Source organism: Pteropus alecto, unplaced genomic scaffold, assembly GCF_000325575.1.
Source record: "Pteropus alecto unplaced genomic scaffold, ASM32557v1 scaffold76, whole genome shotgun sequence".
Lineage (NCBI taxonomy): Eukaryota > Metazoa > Chordata > Mammalia > Chiroptera > Pteropodidae > Pteropus > Pteropus alecto.
In genome coordinates this window covers 30,832,265-30,851,792 of record NW_006443138.1, presented here as the reverse complement: position 1 = coordinate 30,851,792, position 19,528 = coordinate 30,832,265, and the positions used below count along the sequence as shown (strand labels likewise).

The 19,528-nt window shown below is 47.2% G+C and overlaps 1 protein-coding gene across 15 annotated transcripts in view; it reads right to left on the bottom strand.

The window, feature by feature from the left end:
• Positions 1-8,737: 8,737 nt before the first annotated feature.
• CACNA1C (calcium voltage-gated channel subunit alpha1 C) overlaps positions 8,738-19,528 on the bottom strand; it is a 606,859-nt gene continuing 596,068 nt past the window's right edge. For 12 of the 15 annotated variants that reach the window (XM_025041070.1, XM_025041069.1, XM_006923890.3 and 9 more), the window contains 6 exons: positions 18,649-19,004; positions 15,933-16,058; positions 13,411-13,517; positions 12,978-13,081; positions 10,897-11,232; positions 8,738-9,040 (listed from right to left, as the gene is read on the bottom strand). In XM_025041070.1, the coding sequence (XP_024896838.1) occupies positions 8,738-9,040; positions 10,897-11,232; positions 12,978-13,081; positions 13,411-13,517; positions 15,933-16,058; positions 18,649-19,004 (1,332 nt within the window). Of the gene's footprint in view, positions 9,041-10,896; positions 11,233-12,977; positions 13,082-13,410; positions 13,518-15,932; positions 16,059-16,647; positions 16,686-16,753; positions 16,833-18,648; positions 19,005-19,528 lie in introns of all 15 variants that reach the window. The other 3 variants (XM_025041061.1, XM_025041057.1, XM_025041059.1) reach the window with 1 other exon arrangement.

Genomic DNA, 19,528 nt, shown 5'->3' with positions numbered 1-19,528 from the left:
ATCTGACAAACAGGGAGAGAGAAATAAGAAAAGAGATGACGGTAAGGAAAGAATGCTTAATTTTGCTTACTATATGGAGGCAAGAAAAATAAAAATACAAGAGAGTGTCATGTATGTATACTGACTTTTACCATGCAGTAACCCAGGCCATTAGTAACTGTGACCCAATTAATATCTAATACTCGGACCAATCAGATTAATAACCAGGTCTCCTTTGTGGGGAGGAAGGAAGGAATGGGCAGAAGCAGACCTAATGCAGGAAGAGGGGTTGAAGGCCAGACCAGACCTAAACAGCTGACACGAAATCATAATGCGGAAATGAGGCCCTACACACACCAGGTGACATACTCCCAATATTATGTTTAATACCTGCCATTGGCTATACCTCCACTCCTTTTACTCCCGTTCAAGAAAGCCTAGCAAAATGCAAGGTAGAATAATTTCATTAGAGGGTAAATATTGAATCTGTTTTAGCTGATTAAAAGTAGCATTTGCAAACTTTGGCACTTTAATAATTACTAGTAACAAATGACATCTCACAATTGGTGGTGATCTGCCAATGTGTTAAACCCTTGTGGGCAAGTCCTGGTGGAGCCCCTTGAACCTGCTCTGGAGCTGGGATAAGTAGCAATTTCAGAGGTTGGTCCTCTGGTACTTTCTCCAGCCCTTCTAATCCTCTTTTCTTCTCATACAACCTTACATTTCAGAGCTCAGAGTCTTAGTGGTGGGGCAGGGCAGAGGGAGGCTCTAGCAGAGAGAAGCAGAGAAGTTGGCTGATGTCCTGCATTTCCCAGAATGGACTTAATCAACCATCGGGAGAGGATAAGAGGGTTTCTATTCTTATAATTGTATACATTTAGACACATGTGTTTCTGGAACAAATTATTTTTACATAGATAATTATTCTGGAAACCTTGTCTTGAGTCAGTTTAATAACCAAAAAAAAAAAAAAAAAAAAAAAAAAAAAAAAAACCCCAAAAAACCCAAAAACCCTTGCATTTTTATAGTCTTCAAAGTACTTTAATATACATTATATTATCACCCCGCTCCCTCCTTCTCTCTTCCCTTCCCTCCATCCTCCTCCCTTTCCTTCATTCATTCAAAACCAATTTTGTGCCTTTTCAAATATTTTGTGGATTATCTATTTAATTCCTCCTATTCTGTCTTGTCGACTTTTGAACATTTTTCTGTTAACCTTTTCATTAGAAGGAAGAGATGGATAATGAGCTTCATTACTGAAATAAGGTTAGAGATTACCATTGTTTTCAGGTTTCACATGTTTTCCCCAGCCTTTCTCCCCTTTGGAGAACTAGATGATAATTTCAGTTTTAAGTGTATTTCTGTGACCTCTAGAAAACAGGAGAAGAGAAGGGATATGGAAGAGAGAAGATACAATTAAACCAATGTAGACATTGTTAAGAAATTTATTTGCAATTCTTGTTTTTTTTTTTTTGTTTTTGTTTGTTTTTTAAATAACATCATTCCTTAGATAAAAATGCAATCTTACAGGAATATACATAGCGTCTCACACAGAGATCACCCTGAAGCTCTTCTGGAAAGGTCGCCCCTTATAGATTCCTTGGCCTTTCTCAAGGGTGAGAAGGCGCAGCAGGCGAGGCCTTTGACAACGGGATTATTTGATGATTACAAACTGTACAACAATATTTACAATAGTAAGACTGCAAAGTCGTGGAGCCTGGAGGGGAAGTTACGGGGTGTGCAGGTGTGTGGGGATGGTAACAGGCATTGGGGTGACAATGGAGGCACTGTCCAATTTCCAAGTCTCTGTGAGAACAAGCATGATACAGCTCGGTCTGAGGGCATGAAGGTAGGCCTGAGCAAGAGGACGTGAGGAGAGGAGGGATGGATGGGCTGGGCTGCATCTGGAGCCTCTTACACAGAGGGGTTAAAATGAAACAGGAAAATTATGAGAGAAATAGACATTCCGGTATTTCACCAACTGGGGACCTGTCACCCTATTTCTTAATGAACTTGTGTGCTTTTCCACAAGTTGTTCTCAACTACTCCCATCAGAGATTGTGCAGTCCTGTTTATGTCTTTGATATCCATAACCTATTTCTGTGCCAGACCTTGTTCCCACAAGGTGCTGGGAGAACAGCATATGTTCTGGGCAGGGCAGGAAACAGCTATGGGTGGTACATAACCTGGATGGGGATCCTAAGTGTGGGGAATGGGATGCGGCTGATGTGTGATGATGTGATGTGAGCAAGCAGAAAGGTGCCCGTAGCATTTGAGCTGCCTTCTGAGGGAGCACTTTGCACAGGATTGTTGGCTTATACCATGTCTATCCTTGACTTTCACGTTTTAATTTTTTTCAAGCCTCAGTGTAGTTTCTCTATGGAACATCTTAGGGGGAGGGACTGGGGACAGGACCCAGCGACCCATCTTCTTTCGTTTCTCCTGTGACTCTATAGCAAGGAGTCTTCTCTTCTCTCTCTCCTGGCTGCAGGCTCCGGAGGGACTTCCTGCATGGGCTCTGAAATATGCAATCCTCAGGATCCTGTGGCAAGGCTGGTGCCTGCTCACCCTCTTTTTTCTTATTCCCCTGTTTCTAAGCTTGAGGTCTCTAAGAATGTCAGAGCAGGAGTTCTTCAGGCCCAAACTGTGAATAAGAACCATTCTGTCCATTTCTATATTTCCTTGTGTAGAAATTACCCTCCCTTTGTACTTACCACCTCTCCCACTGAGAACTTTCTCTGATAATGACCATGGTGAAACTTTGTCTTATGTATGAGGTGCATAAGTGATTTTCAGATGGCAAATTTGTAGCGAATGTCTGATTCATGATAGATTAAGAGCCTGATACAAATCCAATGATTTAAATTCTTAAAATTAGGATGCCCCGCAACAGGAGTACATCTGTGAAAAGGTCAGCATCTGCTCTGAAGGGAAGCTATTTGATTCTGGTGACGCAACATTTCAAGCTTTTATTTGATTACCTAGTCTTGGTCTTGTCTTCCTTAATTTAGTAGAGACTTAGGGAATTTTCACAAACAATCCCAACGCTGACTCTGCTCTCAGTGGTGAACTGATTTATTTAATTTAGCTTAAGATATGCCACTGTAATCTCTACTTCCATTTCCAGAGATGGATTAAATGGCTTTTCTAATACACCAGAAAGCCTGAGGGTCTTTACTACTGTATCCGCTGTGGACAAAACCTCTTAAAATTATGTGAGGAAAAAGCCTCGATTTTAAGAGAAATAGTATTTTCTCAATATAGATAAATTATACTTAATTCCTAGTAATAATAGGTTCAGATGGCACTATTTCCACCTGAAGAAGCTACACGGATCCTCTCCCCATTTCTGTGTAGTGCTCTGCCTCCTGGGAGAGGACAAAATCATTTGTCTAGAGCTCAAGTCCAGCACCAATTGCTTGTCTGTTAAGGATATGTGTGTGTGTGTGTGTGTGTCTGTGTGTGTGTGTGTGTGTGTGTGTGTGTGTGTGAGAGAGAGAGAGAGAGTGTGTGTGAATATATGTGTGACTGTGACTATACGTGCGTGAATGTGTGTATGCGTGTGTGGTGTTCAAGTGTCTCCCCAACAATGTGGAAATCTGGCAGAAACCCATTCACCTGTTATATTGGTATCTGGCTCTACAAAGCAATGTTTCGTTGCTTTGAAAAATAAATAAATAAATACATACATACATAAATAAAGTTAAAAGCAGAAATGGCTTCACGAAGAAGCTATGTAAGAATCTGCACATGGAATTCCTTTCATCTCTGTGTCTCTCTCACTAGACTGGGGGTTGGGGAGGAGGAAAAACGGGGGACTCAGGGCAGGAAGCTGGAATAGAGAGCTGCTTAGGGAAGAGGACAGATGCTCCACCCCTGACAGCTGTAGGACACTTCCTTCCCACATGTTTCCTCAGGTGTACTGCTGGAGAACGCGGGCATTGGTGACTGAGAGCTTCATCATGAATGAGTTTAGGGCTTCACCTCCTGCCTTTTGACTGGGGCCTGTTTCAGGTGGCACGCTGGCTGATACAGGGGCAGGGACATCAGCAGAGAGGAAAGACAGAGCATCAGACACCCCACATCCCACCAGAAATGTTGATTTGGTTGGGAAGACAATATCAGTCAATATTTTATTTTTCTTTTCTTCCAAGTAGATCCCCAAGGCCTCTCCACCGTACTGGCCATGTGGGTGGTTGAACTGGACATTTCTTTCCACAAAATGGGAACACATAGGGAGTCAAAACACGCCCCCTTTTGCCCCCATTTTCCTTCCAGCTCTCTTTGTGTTTACACTTTTCCCAGATCAGAGTCATGTCTTCAAAAACGGTCTGGACTCTATCAGCAAGCTTTTTATTAACCTGGGGCTTAAAGAGGTCTGCTAGAAACTGAATTGCCCTTCTCTTGGTCTCTGCTAAACTGTTTCTATCTCTCAGATGATGATATATCTACTTTTCTAGGTCTCTAGGGATGGAGAGGCCACAATTCTCCTTAGCAATACGTATAATTCTGGTTTGGTGAGACTAAAACACTGAGTGCCGGGGTTGTCCGTTATGCCTAATCCAAATTCTTGTTATATCTCTTGGCCATTAGGAGTGTTGAGCATGTATCAACTGACCTCTGCAAAACAACCATCATCCTTTTGATGACTTCCAAACTCCTCATTTTCAGGGTGCTCTTATGCCTCGGAAAGATATTACTTTAGCATTGGAAGGCATACTTCTCCTGTGGTTACCTTACTATCTTCAGCTGCACGATAAGGAGAAGTTCTGGAAGGAGATGGCTGTGAGGAAGTGATAGGCAGCTTCACTCCAAAAAAGCCCTGGAAATTTGAAAGCAGGGTCCCAGAGGAGGATAAAAAACAGAGTAAGGAAGCCTTATTTCTTTGCCCTTGAATTTCCCAGCCAGAGAGATGCCTATCAGACTTGAAAGCCAAGGAAGGGACTATAATAACTAACAGCCTCTGAAGCAGGTAAAAATTCATGAATCAAAACAAATCTAGGAAAAAGGTCTCTTCTTTTTACCTAAAGACAAAAAAGAACCGTCTAGAAACAGGCAGAAAGGAGACAGCTGAAAATCTTTCTGCTTAATGTAGCCATGCTCATGAATAATCATTAAAAGATCAAGTTGTGGAAATAAAAGAGACTGGGCTAGTCAGAAGATAACAAAATCAAGTTTACCAACCTCCAGAACTAAAGCTGCACTTCGTCAAGTCCTTCTGGTCCTCCACACTGACTGCTTTTCTCCTGCCACCTGCCATCAAAGGGTTTTCAGATTTGACCATCATGTTTTACAAGGTCATGGGTGAAAGATCTACTTTACGTGGAGAGTAAACATCATTTAGTTCATTGATTTCACGACTGATTTTACCAGTCTGTGATCATGACAGGTATCACATGTCAATCCTACACTAGCGAGCATGAGGTCAGGCTGAGAAAGACCCTAGAAAGGGAACTCCCATCCGAAGCTCCTTTCCTTCATAGCAGCATAGGGCAGAGCGCCCTTGTCGCTGCTGACACTGTTCTTATGGGGGCAGGGAGGAAGATTAGCTGGCCTTGACAGTGTTGACTATAAAGGAGAAGGGAGCCTGTGGGTGTGAGTATTGAAGATGACGTGGCCATACTTAGGCAGAGCTCTAGGAGTAGCCATTGGCCTATGAGATTTGGTGATGCGGATGAAAAGTCCAAAACGAAAATAGAATGCAGCATGGAAAGGTTGAGTGTGTGCGGGTGTGTATGTTCATGTGTGTGGTCAATTCAGTTTCCAGATTTTATCTGGGGATCAAATGTATAGCAAGAACCAGATATCGATTCAAATGGGCTCCACTCTCCATCATAACTAAAATCTTCGCAGCACGATGTCTGGCATTTTGGGAAACTGGACAAAGAGGGACACCTACATTTAATTTTTAGAAGAGCTTGATAGCACTGTAAAAGAATGAAGAAAGTCTGGATGGGTTGGGCTTGGAGAAACAGGAAGAAGCTCTTCTGTTTCTAGACTATTCCATGATTTAAATTTCTAGGTTGCTTATATAAGTGCTAAGGGCCATGAGAACACTGGACTGGAAGATTCAATGGGTAAATTCTGGATGGATGGTTGGTTGGGTCCTGTGTTCCCCAAATCAGTCCCTTTTCAGCCATCATTGTTGACATGTATTCGAAAGAAACAGCATCAATAGCGTGATGTTCTAGGCAGATGCAAACTGGCATAAGAGAGGCTCCCACAAAGTCTCTGGTTCTACCATGCCCGTGAACTCCTGATGCTCCCTCTCTTGTCCTGGTCCTCTCCTTGGCTGACACATACACTAGGGGAGGTGGAGGAAATCCTGGTCCAGAGTGAAGAGAAGATGGAGAGGTGAACAAGACAGAGTTGACTTTTGGATGGACACAGATTTTACCTGGTTGCCTTTTTCTAGCCCCGGCTGTCTGAGTTTGGGTAGAGCACTTGCCAGAATAAGGATTCCCTTTCCCTCCCATTGGCCCAACTCTAATCCCGTCTTCTTAATCAGCATACACTTTCCTGAGAAACCACTGAGCAAAGTTTGTGCTATGGAAATGAAGAGAAAAGTCAGCCCCCTCTCCTCTCCCTTGGGGTATGCTCATGCCGGCCCAGTGAGGAGAGAGGCTGGTCAGAATGTCTCATGACCCCTCACAGTGAAGGGCTGTTCCTAGAGAAATTCCCAATCAGAGTACTGGTGCAGAGTAGACAGAGGGAAGACTGGAATGAGATATATCCTGGTCTCTCAAAGCAAGATGTAGTACAAACATACCTATCATATAGTTTTGGAAAAATTGAGAGAAACGGAAGCAAACACAAGATATGCAAAACAGTAATGTCCAAACCTGTTGGTGAATAGCAGGATAATGATTTACATTGGTGATAACTTGCTCACTGAACAAATTAAAAGAAAAATCGTTCCCTTTCCCCCAACCACATATAGAAAAGCACTTAAGAGTTCAAAGGTAAAGCTTGTCACACTCCAAATACAAAATGATTTACTCACATGCAGCAAAATATACAAGAAGTGAATTCAAAAACAAACTTAATTCAATTCATTATATTCGCTTGGCACAATTGCAATTCAGTTTTAAAAAAATATTTGTAAAATACTGAAACTGACCTGAATTCAAGTATAACGGTTTCTTCAACAGAAACATCATCAATGCAATAAAACATTACACGGAATATATCGAAGCAAAATGCCTTCTTGAGTTTTTCCCTTAAATTTCTGTGTTTTTTAAAATACAGTTTTAATGCCAACAAGACTCACAATTGTATTTTTAAAATGAATATTATTGCATTGTTTTTGCATATCTTGTGGGACAGAAAATGCAAAGAGTTACTGATTCCCATTTCAGAAGCAGAGATGGCGCTTTGTTTTTGCTTTCAAATAGCCCCAGATTCAGATCTCCCCCAGTTAATCCAGAAACAGGGAGCTGCATACTCATTCGGTGCCTGGGCACACACTGAGTGGGTGCACACACACATGTATGACATATGCACACAGACAGCCCAGTACACCCGTGACACACACACTCGCAGAGACTCTCCCACATGCTTACTCTCTTTGGCACCCACCCATATGCCCAGCATTCAAAGAGCCCAACTCAGTCACCCAGTTGTGCAAGACCATTTTAAGTGCATTGCTGATTACCTTTAAATTATAAAACTAAACCAAAAAAGTTTTTTCTTATACCTATAGAAATTAGAACAAATTATTGGGCATACACAATGGCTGGTAAAGCTCTCCTACAGTGGCTCTATGGAACCCTTGGAGAAAAAGGAAACCACACCCGTTTAAATAACCGTTCAAACCAAACCTAATTTACATTTGCAAAAGTGAAAACAAGATGGGTGGCTACAGAACTTTGTAAACACTTTCTTCCTCCCCTCCCCCTGGGAAAACAAAATTTAAAAGAAACGAAAAACCAAAAAAAAAAAAAAAAAAAAAAACTGCAACATGCTGTCAAGAAAAATGTCAAACCACAGAACAAAAGCGCGCCCAACAGAAGCTCAGCACCACCTGGTTTTGTCAAGAACTGGCTGACCCTTTCTGGCGGGCAGTGCCACTCCCCACGCTGGAGGCTAGCCGCCACTGGGCTGGAAGGCTGGGCTCTGTGGCCCTCGCAGATGGGTGGTGGGCCGGGCCGCTGGGCGAAGCTGCAGGGCAACCGCCCGCCCTCCCTCCTGGCTCCCCGGCTGCTGCCGCCTCTTCCTGATTCCTCCTTCCCCTCTGGGGTGAGGCTGGGACCTCGCGAAGTCATGCCCGCATCCTTTTGCAAATCCACAGGGCCCTGGCTCTATGGGGACAGTGAGGCTCATACAGAATATGTGCAAAATGATTTTTTTACAAGCAAAGTTGAAAGACACCCGTTTGACAAAGGTCCTTTCGGTGAAGGCTACCGCGGGAAGCTGAGGGTCTCTTTTGTGCCCAAGGCGGCTGCTGGTTCCTGGCGCAGGGCCTGAAATACAACGGAGAGGGAGGGCCGCGGCCTTCTCTTGCACTCCCTCCCTGGGCCTTCCACCTCCTCCTCACCACTCTACCTCCGTGTACACAAACTGGGGTTGCTGCTTTTCTTGCCCCGCTCCCCAAAAGCTGACTCTCCACACTACCCAACTCTGCGTCTTGTCCCAACGAAATGAATGAAGACGCTGTTCCGGTTAACTCCAGGTCACGAGAACAGTGAGGCACTTCTGAAACGAACCCTTTAGGAACAGTGAAACAAATAAAAAACCCAGCATCTCCCAGCCCCAGCTGCTACAGGCCGCTGACGTAGGCTCGGCTGTCCTGCAGCTCCTCCTCGCCCCTTCGACACTCCTGCGGGGGCCCACAGGGCTCGTCCTCTTCTACCCCTGCTCTGTCCTGCCCTGGGTCCCTGCAGTTAACAAAAGGTAATAGGGTGCCGTTGGGGCTCTGCTGGGTGCCCCCACTGAGGATGTTGTCAGCAGCATTCTCCATCTCCTCTATGGTCATGTCGCAGGCATCAGCTAGCTCCTGGGTTGTGACTTCGATGAATTTGGGATCTTGAGCAAACTGCCCCAGTCCTTCTGAAATCAAGACCTGAAGTGGGGGAGGGTCATGAAGAAGAACCAAAGAGGAACATTATTCCTGCACTCGACTCTTCCCTTTAGGGCTAGCGCAAGGAACTTCTGACTGGTAACTTCAGGAGCGCGCACGTGTGTGCATGTGTGCGCGCATGTGTGCGCGCATGCGTGCGTGGGCGCTCGGGGGAAAGGTGTGGAGATGGAGCATTGCCCTGAAGAATTCGGCATGTGTAGGCCAGAGGAGAGACCTTTTGGTTAGGGTACTCGAAAACTGTTATCAAATACGTGAAAACTTGGCTCACACAGGGGCCTCAGGTAGAACTTCGCCTGCCCTTGCCTTTTCTCCTCCATGGCACCCCTAGATGCCTCCCATATTATTCTTTCCAAGAAACCTTCATTCTCCTTTGGTGAAACCGTTAGCCTGTGACCACTGCCCATTGCCAGCTGGCTGCCTGTCTGAGAGTGAGGATCCTGGCGTATGATGTGTGCAAACACCACACATGCACCTGCCTCTGCTTCCACTTCTGCTCAGAAGGGCCAGCAGGTGATCCTAAAGATTCACCCTCCATGGGGGCCGCTTTAGTGACTGGTTTCAGGGAGAGCAGCCACTGAGCTGGGGGTCAGGGGAAGCAGTAGAGTGAAACCTGGAACACTTTTCTCCCAGTTGTGTTTGTCCTACTAACCCCTTTTTATCTTGTATAATTTTTCTTCATAGCTCCCACCCGTTCCTAATATGTCGCACACATATTTATTTATTATCTGCCTTTCCTCACCACAATGTGAGCTCATGAAAGCAGAAATGCTGCTCCTCAGCAGTGACTCTCTCCTAGGACTGAGCCTGCACGTGGCAGGCTCTCAGTGGAGATACACTGATAACCAAGGCCACGTGAAGCACAGAGTTTTAGAGTTAGAAGAGACCTTAGAAGTCATCCGGTTTACCTCTGTACCTCCTGCATGACAGCCTGATGTCTGGACAGGCATTGTCTCATTTGCTTGTCTGGACAGGCAAGCCCCTCATTTTGGAAGAGCGCTTTCAGAAGGGGTCTCTTCATGTGAGCTGAAATCTGCCTGCTTGTCAGGCTGCTATAGTTGCTCCAACCCTGCATTCAAGACCTGCTCAGGACAAGAGGGCCCTACAGGTTTGAGATGCACATCACTGCCTCTGAAGTCACCTCCTCTTGGGGTTACTTTCCGAATTCCCTCGACCGGTTCTCGCATGAAATGGCTTCTAGAGACCTTGCCAACCTGGTCATCCTCCTTTGAGATTGTTCCAATTGTCAAATGTCCCCTAAGGTGTGGTGCCAGGATTGCAGGAGGTGCTTTGACCAGGGCAGAATGCGGAGGCACTGAAAGCGCTCTTGTTCTAGACCAGAGGTTCTCAACCCTGGCTGTGCATTAGGATCGTCAAAGGGTTTTAAAAAATACCCATAATTGGTCATAGATTTCCAAAGCTCCCCAGGTTATTCTAACGAGCAACCAGGCTCAAGAACCGGATTCTGACTTTCTATGTGTACAAAGGCAGCCCAAGCTCACATTTGGAGCAGTCACAGCAGGCCTCTGGCTTGTACAGTGGAGCCCTGAGGCCTTCCTTGGGGTTCAATGGCCTGTGGCAAGGATATGCTGCTCAGTTTCTCTTTCTGCACCAGCCCAGCCCCAATGGATGCCAAGAGTGTCTTGCGTGGTCATTATTTTCTGCACGCCATGCCCTTCTGCTGCAGGCCCTGACAGTGAGGGTCTTTCTGGCAAGGAGACTTGATACCCAATCTACCTGGGAGAGAACCAGGTATTCCTTTCTCTATTCTCCATGCAAAGTTCCCTTGCCGCCTCCAGCCTTTCCTCCTGCTATCTGCTGTGCAGCATGGGGTCACTTACCGCTTCTACCAGACTGCTGGCACTGCCATGGAACTGCCTGCCCCAGGCTCTGGCCTGGCTGGGCACAGTGAGGGACACAGGCCGGGCTTTCCGGGTGGCACTGCTGGCCCCCCCACAGGGCGTGGGCTCCCCAGACCAGGAGCTGCAGTGGATGGATGGGAAGCTGCTGTTGAGATTCTCGCTGGAGTCGGCTCCTTCCAGCCGCAGGGTGGGGATGGGCTTTGGGGGCCAGCCTCGGCTGCCGGGCGTGTCTGGAGGGGTGGCACATGGTCTGCGGAACGTGGTGGGGGAATGGCTTCTCTGGAGGAGTGGGCTCAGGCCTGCCACGGCCAACGCCTGTGGACATACAAGGAACATGATTTACTGAGTATGGTCAGGCCCCAGAGAGGCAGCCATCTGCCTTCTTAGCAGCTATTGTTTCTAGCTAGTTCCACCTGCCTGGAACTCATTCCACCACCATTTTCACCCATCTGAATCTTACCTCATCAAGACCCAATGTAAGTTTTGGCCATCCTAAAATGTATTTTGTGATCATCTTAGTCTGAAGTGATCTCTTTCTCCCCTAAATTCAGAAAGCTGTGACCGAGTAGGATCAAGATCATCTGCTCTTTAGCACTGCCCCTATCACCTACCAGATGCAACTTCTCTCGCTTTGGGTTTCTCAGCAGTAGACTAGAGAGGATGATACCTGTATCATCTGGAAAACCAGAACACAATTGACTTGCTTGCTATCCACCTGCCTTGTGGGGTTGATGTGAGGTTCAAGTGAAGTAAGGTCTATGAAGAAGTAGACTGTGCATCACAGAGCTAGACAAAACCAGTACTTACTGTTTGAATTTTTACAATTAACTGAGCCACTAACAATGTCTTGCCAATCTCTAGCTCTCCTTGTTTTTGAACTATTGTTCAAATCTTACACTGTATTGTGATTAAACTATTTACACAGTTGTGTCCTCTGCCCCCACTGCGCTTCAGTGTCCTGAGCGTAGGTCATGGTCCCCACACAGGTTGCCACAACAGCCTGCTCTGATATGATGTGTCACAGGACAGTGACGCAGCATAGTGGGAAAGCCCAGCCCCGGAGGCAGAGAGAAGGGGAACAGTGCTGTGTGGACTGGAGGGCAGGAGAAAGGCATCCACACATGAATTTCTTTCCTTCCAGAATAATAAGAACAGATGAGTGAAATTAACTTCCAGAATTTTTTAAAAAATAGCACACACGGTGGGCCCCCAGCCTGCCAGCCTCTCCTGGCCACTGCTCTTGATGATCCCCAGCCTCAGGTCCCTGGGGCCCTGGAGATCATATGTATGTAGGTAGTGCCACACAGGCTAAGCAAAACAGTGCATTTCTTTAAGCTGAAATAATATCAACTTAGCCAAGTCACACTGGCCATCTTATGCTGATTATAAACTTTGATTGGCATTTGAATGCCTTTGATTAAAAAAAAAAATCATTGAAAGCATAGACCCTAATTCGCCTGGAGGTAAGAGACTGGTCTTAGATAATTCTTTGATGTTTCCATTAGTTCTGAGATACTAAGAGTGTATTTGGTGCTGTATCTTGGATTTCACTGTCTCAGAGTCAGCAGTGCCAAGAGAAATGTCAATGGTCGAATCTCCCTGGACCCATTTTCCTTGGATATCACTCCCTGCTCCCGACCATGTGGCTGGTGGGTTCTTTGATCATTTCTGTATTTCAGTAGATGGATTATTGTACAGCTAAGTTTCCAGATGTCTTGCAACTCTAGGTATGAGCACATCTGCCTGAGTGCCCTGTGGTGTAGGCCAGTCTGGGGAAGGACATCTGTGCCACTGTAAGAAGAAAGTTCAGGAGTCCCAAAGAGGCTGGTCCTCTAGGACCTCGGGAGGAGCTCCTGCTCACCAACATTTCCTAGGTCTCCACCTTGGGAAAGGACAGACCTTGTCAAGCTCTCACTTGCATAGGAAAAGCTCCCTGCCCCGGGACTGTTAGAGCCAGGCGTGGGGACACAGCAGTGGTCTGAGACAGGGAAGGCTGGTACCTGGGGGTTTCTGTCTAGTTTACTAGGTGGTGGCCAGTGGCCTGTCCAAAATGTGGCTACCTGATGATGGACCAGATGCAAGGGCAGAACTGTCTTCTGAGAGATGTCTCCCCCTTGGTTCTTCTGTCGCTTCAGACATTCCAGATGGAAGGAGGCCCTTCGACCTGCAAAGCCAGCCAAAGAACTGGGATCAGCGCAGGAAGACAGGACAGGGGTCCGTGACAGCTCATACCCAGGGAGAGGGAGAGGGGCAATGTTAGCGGCCCCAATAAATCTCCTCTTTACCCTTTGACTTTCTTTGACATATCCCATGTAGCCCATGTGCAAGTACTATCCCAGCACGCCCGGCCCTTGGATTTCCCTCTCCTCGCTTTGGAAGTCTGCCCGGCCCCCTGTGTGGGGGCTGTCTGAGCTAGGGACTACTGAGTGCCTGACCAGTTATCTCAGGGTGCCCCCCGGCCGGCCACATCTAAGAAGGGGTGTGAGAACTTACCTAGGGAGGACGAGCGGAGGAAACCCCTCTTTGGAGATTGCCGGATGTCCCTCTTGTCCTCCTCAGGGGGTGTCAACTGTCGGTTTTCATCATCCTGATAGGAGAGCCTGGAACAAAGAACTCTTGGGGCTTGTTCCTGGAGGCCGAGAGGTGCACCCCACAGGGGCAACTGCCATCCCAGAAGGAAGCTGGCTTTTTTCCTCAGTGAAGTGAACCCCTGTGTTGTGCTCTCATGAAGGTTTGGGAAGGGGCAGCAGGAACTTGCCACCCTAGGAAATGCAGCCCTGTTCTCACAGATGATTTCGGGCCCCTCACACACACACAGCCTGACTACACGAGCCTGGCATCTCTGACTGGAGGCAGTGAAGGCACTCTTGGTCAAATTGTTGAGAAAGTTGGGAAAAAATTTTAGGCCCACAAAGTTCTTTTCGGGAATGGCTTCAGCTGTTCTGTTATATGTGCTGATGCTATTTATCATGACTACTCCCAACTTTACCCAAACTTGTCCCCCACCCTCCCATTTCTCCCTGGCCTGCCCAACCCTTCATCATCAAGGACACACAGCAGCTGCCTACAATGCCATACAGTCACCCAGTCAGTGAACATAGCTGTCAGGGACCTAAGTGACATAAAGTCAATGGCTTCTACACCTTTTTGATGTGGATTCAGTAAGAGCCATATTTTACACAGTTCCAGTGTGTGTAGACACACCCCACTGAACTAAACGTCTTGAACAATACTTACTCATCATCAAGGACACACAGCAGCTGCCTACAATGCCATACAGTCACCCAGTCAGTGAACATAGCTGTCAGGGACCTAAGTGACATCAAGTCAATGGCTTCTACACCTTTTTGATGTGGATTCAGTAAGAGCCATATTTTACACAGTTCCAGTGTGTGTAGACACACCCCACTGAACTAAACGTCTTGAACAATACGTTTAGTTCAGTGGGGTGTGTCTACACACACCGGAACTGTGTAAAATATGGCTCTTACTGAACCCACATCAAAAAGGTGTAGAAGCCATTGACTTTACTGCATGTGTTGCACTCTGATAGTTTCTATCCTACTTTAGTTTGTTCTATTTCTTTAAAAAATGTCTGTTGCAATCCACTAAGTTGATTTCACTATCCATGGTGGGCATAGCTGTCCCTCTGAAGTTGCATTCTAACCCTTTCCTTTTACAGATGAGGCCGCTGACTCTGTTCCTCATGCGACTCCACATACTTGGAGGGCAGAGGCTGTGCTGCCTTTCCGCTCCGAGCACACTGACTTCTAGCATTTGTAGATGTTTGGGAAAGTTTCTGGAGGAAAACCTCCAAGCCTTTCCTCTCATTTCAGCTTGGTAAGCTCTCCATATTGTATTTTCTTCTTAAGTAAATCAGACCCATGCTTGAAGACCCAGCTTCTGTTTGACCTCATGCCTCACATTTGTCATGGTCACCTTAACCTTGTCCTTCTCTGAATGCCTGCACCACTCATAGTTGTACCACTCTGAGAGCAATAGGTAGAAAATCTACATATTATCTTCCTCTTCTAAGATTGTCTTAGTTTTCTAACTATTTGCAAAATCTTCTTGAGTGCTGAGGCCAGTTTATTCATGATCTAGCCGAGTGCCAAGATGCACCAACCACTCAGTAAGAGCCACAGTGGACTGAAGCATATGCTTTTCCTGACTTCTAGGATACAGGGCCATGTATTAATTTGCATTCTCTAAAAATCAAAAGCCTAGAGGGCTGGCTCTTTCATATTATAAAGTGCTTTCAAGAAAGCTTCTAAAACAGTGCACCTTAAACTTTTTGAATGCAACCCACAGTTATAAATACATTTTTATAATACTCACTACATACATATATTGGCAAACATTTCACAAAATGATACTTCTGTGACATTGTATACGCTATTTTATATCGTCTTGTTCTGTCCTAGCCTATGCCATTCTGTACTATGCTATGCTATACTTTATTTAAAAAGTGCTGATCATAACTAAGTAAATGTTACAACCTTCTAATGGGTCTAGATCTGCAGTTAAAAAACACTTCTCAAAAAATTACAGCACTGACAAAAATCTCAGCCACCGTTTGCTACCTGCGCCCTCTGCTGGGTAGCTTTATTATAAATAGTTTCATGAGCATTTATTTACATGTCAATATATGTATATGTATAACTGAGTCTCACTATAAAATATATTTTATATGTATATGTGTAACTGAGTCTCACTATAAAATATATTTATTGGTTGGCTGCGGTTGAAACAATTAAGAAACAATGTTTATAAGTTTTCATGAAAGCACTGTATCGGGAGGAAGGGCCAAGCTAACCAGGGGATTGTGTGTGTCTGTGTGGGTCAGGGGCTTGCGTCTCCCTGATGAGGCGACAGATACTTGGCAGGCGATCTTCCCATAAGTGATCTCCCCCTTCTCCCAGATCATTCCCAGAGGAGAGATCCCAGGACCTGCCCTCCACCCAGACCCTTCCCTACATGCGGGCGGGCCCTGGGCGGCAGGCGGCAGGGCTCACATCTCTGTGGCGATCAGGCTGGGCTCGCTGCAGTACTCGGCATCGTCACTCATCTTCACATCGTACGTCTCTTCCTGGGAGACCTCCTGACACACCATGGCTATCTGGCTCTCCCGGGAGTGGCACCTAAAGATGGAGGAAAAAATCAGACCCTGCCAGCCCTCCTTGCCTTACCTCAGCAAGCACAGCATCACGCATGCATGCACACACGCTCGCACACACAGCTGCCGTGGCCTCCACCTCCTCCTGCAATCACGGAGGAAGCTGCAGAGCCATAGAAACATTAGGATTGGGGTTAGGATGCTATGTTAGAAAAGGACCTCTGAGTTAGGATCCGGGGAGACTTGAGTTCTGGCCTCCACCCAGTTACTTTCTGGCATAAGCCACTTAACCCATCCCATGCCTCAGGAGCCCCATCAATAAAATTGGATAACATATGTCCTGCCTGACGCAGAGGCTTGTGCGTAACAAATGAAGCAACACATGAGATGGTGCTTTGAAAGGTGGAAAGGATCAGCTTTTAAAGAAGGGTCCTGGGCTGCACTATATAGGGTAGGGTGGGCCAGTGAGAGGGCTGCCCCTTCCCTCTATTATAGACAACTGGGCCTTTGGGCATTTGTTGGGCAGAGCTGAGAAGGTCCTGGTGTCATGTTTTGACATGCCTTTGAGTCTGACATTGGTTCCCCGGACTGAAGGCAACGAGAAGTAACCTCACATAGAGGGGTTTGTTCTTCTGAACAGAGGAGAGTGAGCCTGAGTCCCTGCTCAGCTTGATTCCCTCTTGAGCCAGGGCCCCTGCTGAGTCTGAATCCCTGCTGAGCCTGAGTTCCCCCTGAACATGAATTCTTGCTGAGGTCAAGACCTTCCCACATTAGGATGTGCCTTGAATGACTCTGCTCTCTTTCCGGGACACAGTCTTCTGCTCATTTGGTCATGTCTGCTTTAGCTCTGGTCTAGATGTTCTTCCTTTTCCTGTCTGTGTCTAGCTTGGCATCTCTCTCTAGCATTCTTCCTCTAGGTCCTGAATGCTGGGGGCCACTTTATCCTCAGATCCATGAGGACATCAGGGAAATATCCCAGTTCATCTTTTCAAAGCCAAGTGCCGGATCAGTGCCCCCACTTAAACTTTTACACTAGTGTGAGAGCCACTAGGAAGGGTAAGGGCAGTTCTCTTGGGGAGGCCCTAACAGATGGCTGTCCACGCCACAGTCTGAAAGACAGATGAGATGCCAAAGGCTTTTGATGGGGTGGGAAGAGAGGAATGTGGAAGGAGCTTTGGCGAGGCACAATCGGATGCGCTGGACACAGAATGGCCGCAGGCAGGCAACACCACTTCTTGGGGGCCATGGTGTGCTAGATGTGCTGGCCTGTCCCCAGCAAAAGCAAGGCCAGTGCTGGGGCTACTGCACTTAGGCCTGAGCTGTGACATGAACGACAAGGTCTCAGAGCAGGAACTTTGGTTAAGTTGTTCCTCTTCACCTCGAGTGTTGTTTTACCAACTGGGAAGTGGGGGAAACATTTCGAGTGCTTACTATGTGCTAGGCATGGTGCTAGGTGCTTTGTGTGTATCCGGTTTCACTGACAGATGAATCTGTGGGAGAGGAAGAAATCCCCTGATGTCTCTCCTGACCTCCTCTCTAGAATGATTACCTCCCTTTATTTAATACAGAACAAAGTTTAATATGGAAATTCCCTTTGAAGGAGGTATTAGTTTATATTGAGGAGCTAAGGATGAACACAATGAGCCTTCCTCAAGAAGAGTTTTGATAAGGGGAGCAGGGAGAAAGTAATACTAGGCCTGAGTCCCTGAAGGCTGTAGAAAGAGAAGAGGGTTGCAGAAAAGGGAGGGGGACACCAAGACAGGCACGAGCCAGCCACTTAAACTTTTATACTCCTCTATGCAAAGCCAATCTTTTTGATCAGCATACAAAATCCAGGGCTGAGCACATTGTTCTGCACATATAAGGCATCAATATACGTCTTTTGAGTCTCAGGACTCACCCAACACTGCTTTTGGGTGGTTTAACCAGCCAGTCTTCCAGAGAATAAGCTAGACAGATGGCCAGTTTGACTTGTCTGTCATCGGACACTGTTACACGTCCAGGCCGTGTGGACTTACATGTGACCACTTGAAAATGGGTATTATGAAGGGAAGTGAAAACCAGTGGGACAGGTGTGCTGGTTCCTTGAATGAAAGTAGCTTTAGGACACCTGTTTAGGGATTTAGAAAGACACTTGCACTTCTCGATAATTTTATGAGCTCAAGGGCAAGAAAGGAGATATGCCCAAGAACTTGGCACATTGGGGGTCTGCCATCCTGCTGGGGATGCCTATCTTGCTCCGGAAGAGCAGCTCAACTAAGGATCAAGTGGCAAGATACAGTGGCGTGTCCTCTCCCATCCAGCCTAGGGAGCCCAAAGCTGCTGATACAAACAGGCAGACCCTCTAGGCCCAGGCTGTGCTTCCTGAGGCCCAGAGCATGGCAGTAGGCATCTACTGTCCCAGCACATCATAGCAATGCATCCTAGAGCACCGGGGAGCAGAGCATGGGGAGAAAAGAGCCAGTCAGGAAGCCGGAGGTATAGTCAAGACTACCAGGAAGGATCTTACGCTGTGGCACAACGCAAGTGCTACAGCAAAGAGCCTCCTGCCACCAAAATGCCCCTCCCTGTGAGGCCCGTGTGCAGGGCCCTAGATGCCCCACCCTCCTGCTTACCTCTTGGAGCTGAGCTTCCACGCTGCCTCCTGCACCCGGACAGCAGGAGACGAGGGGGGCCCGTGGCCCTCCGTAGTGCCGGCTGCGCTGGGGGAGCCGACGGGGCGAGGGGAGCGGGTCAGGGCGGTGTTGTTGGCGTTGTTGATGTTGGCGTTGGAGCCAGTGGATGAGTAGCTGCTGGGGGTGAAGGTGGAGTCCACCAGTTTCTCGTGGGATGGCGACTCGGTGTCGCCTTGGCTGTTACCCGCCTTGTTGATGTGCAGCGGGCGCTGGGCGGTGAAGGTCTGGGGGAAGGCGCTCCGGCCGTCGCTTTGGTAGTAGCTGACGACGTGGTTGCCAAACAGGCCACCGGCCCTCTGCAGGCGACAGGGCAGGGGTGGGTGGAGGGGAACGCCCCTCAGCCACCTCTCCTCCTCGGCTGAGGCGTGGAGGCTTGTCTGCTCTCCCGAGAGCACAGCCACGCTGGGCAGCACGTGGCAGATGGGGAATTCTTCACCCAAGCCGCCTGGCAGCTTAAGAGGCAGGGGCCCAGACGGTCCCCTCTGGGAGGGCTGGGGGAATGGTGAGGGACAGGACATCCCATGGGAACCAGTCAGACTGGGAGGCTGCTGCCCTGGAAGTTTCTAATGACTCTTCTGAGGACTGGGGTTGTGACTAAGGACCAGTCTGGGATGGCAATCCTTAATGGCAGCCAGCCGCTTGTTTTGGCCCTGTGAGATCTGAGGGGCGAGGAAAGGCACCAGAAGATTCTAATGAGATTTTAAAACATGGAAACCCAGCTGACTCACTGGGCTTGAATCTGTGTTGGCCAAACAGTTTTGAAAATAAGGATGACGAATTTAGTACATCAATTATATTATGGTTTCCCTTCCCCTAGGAG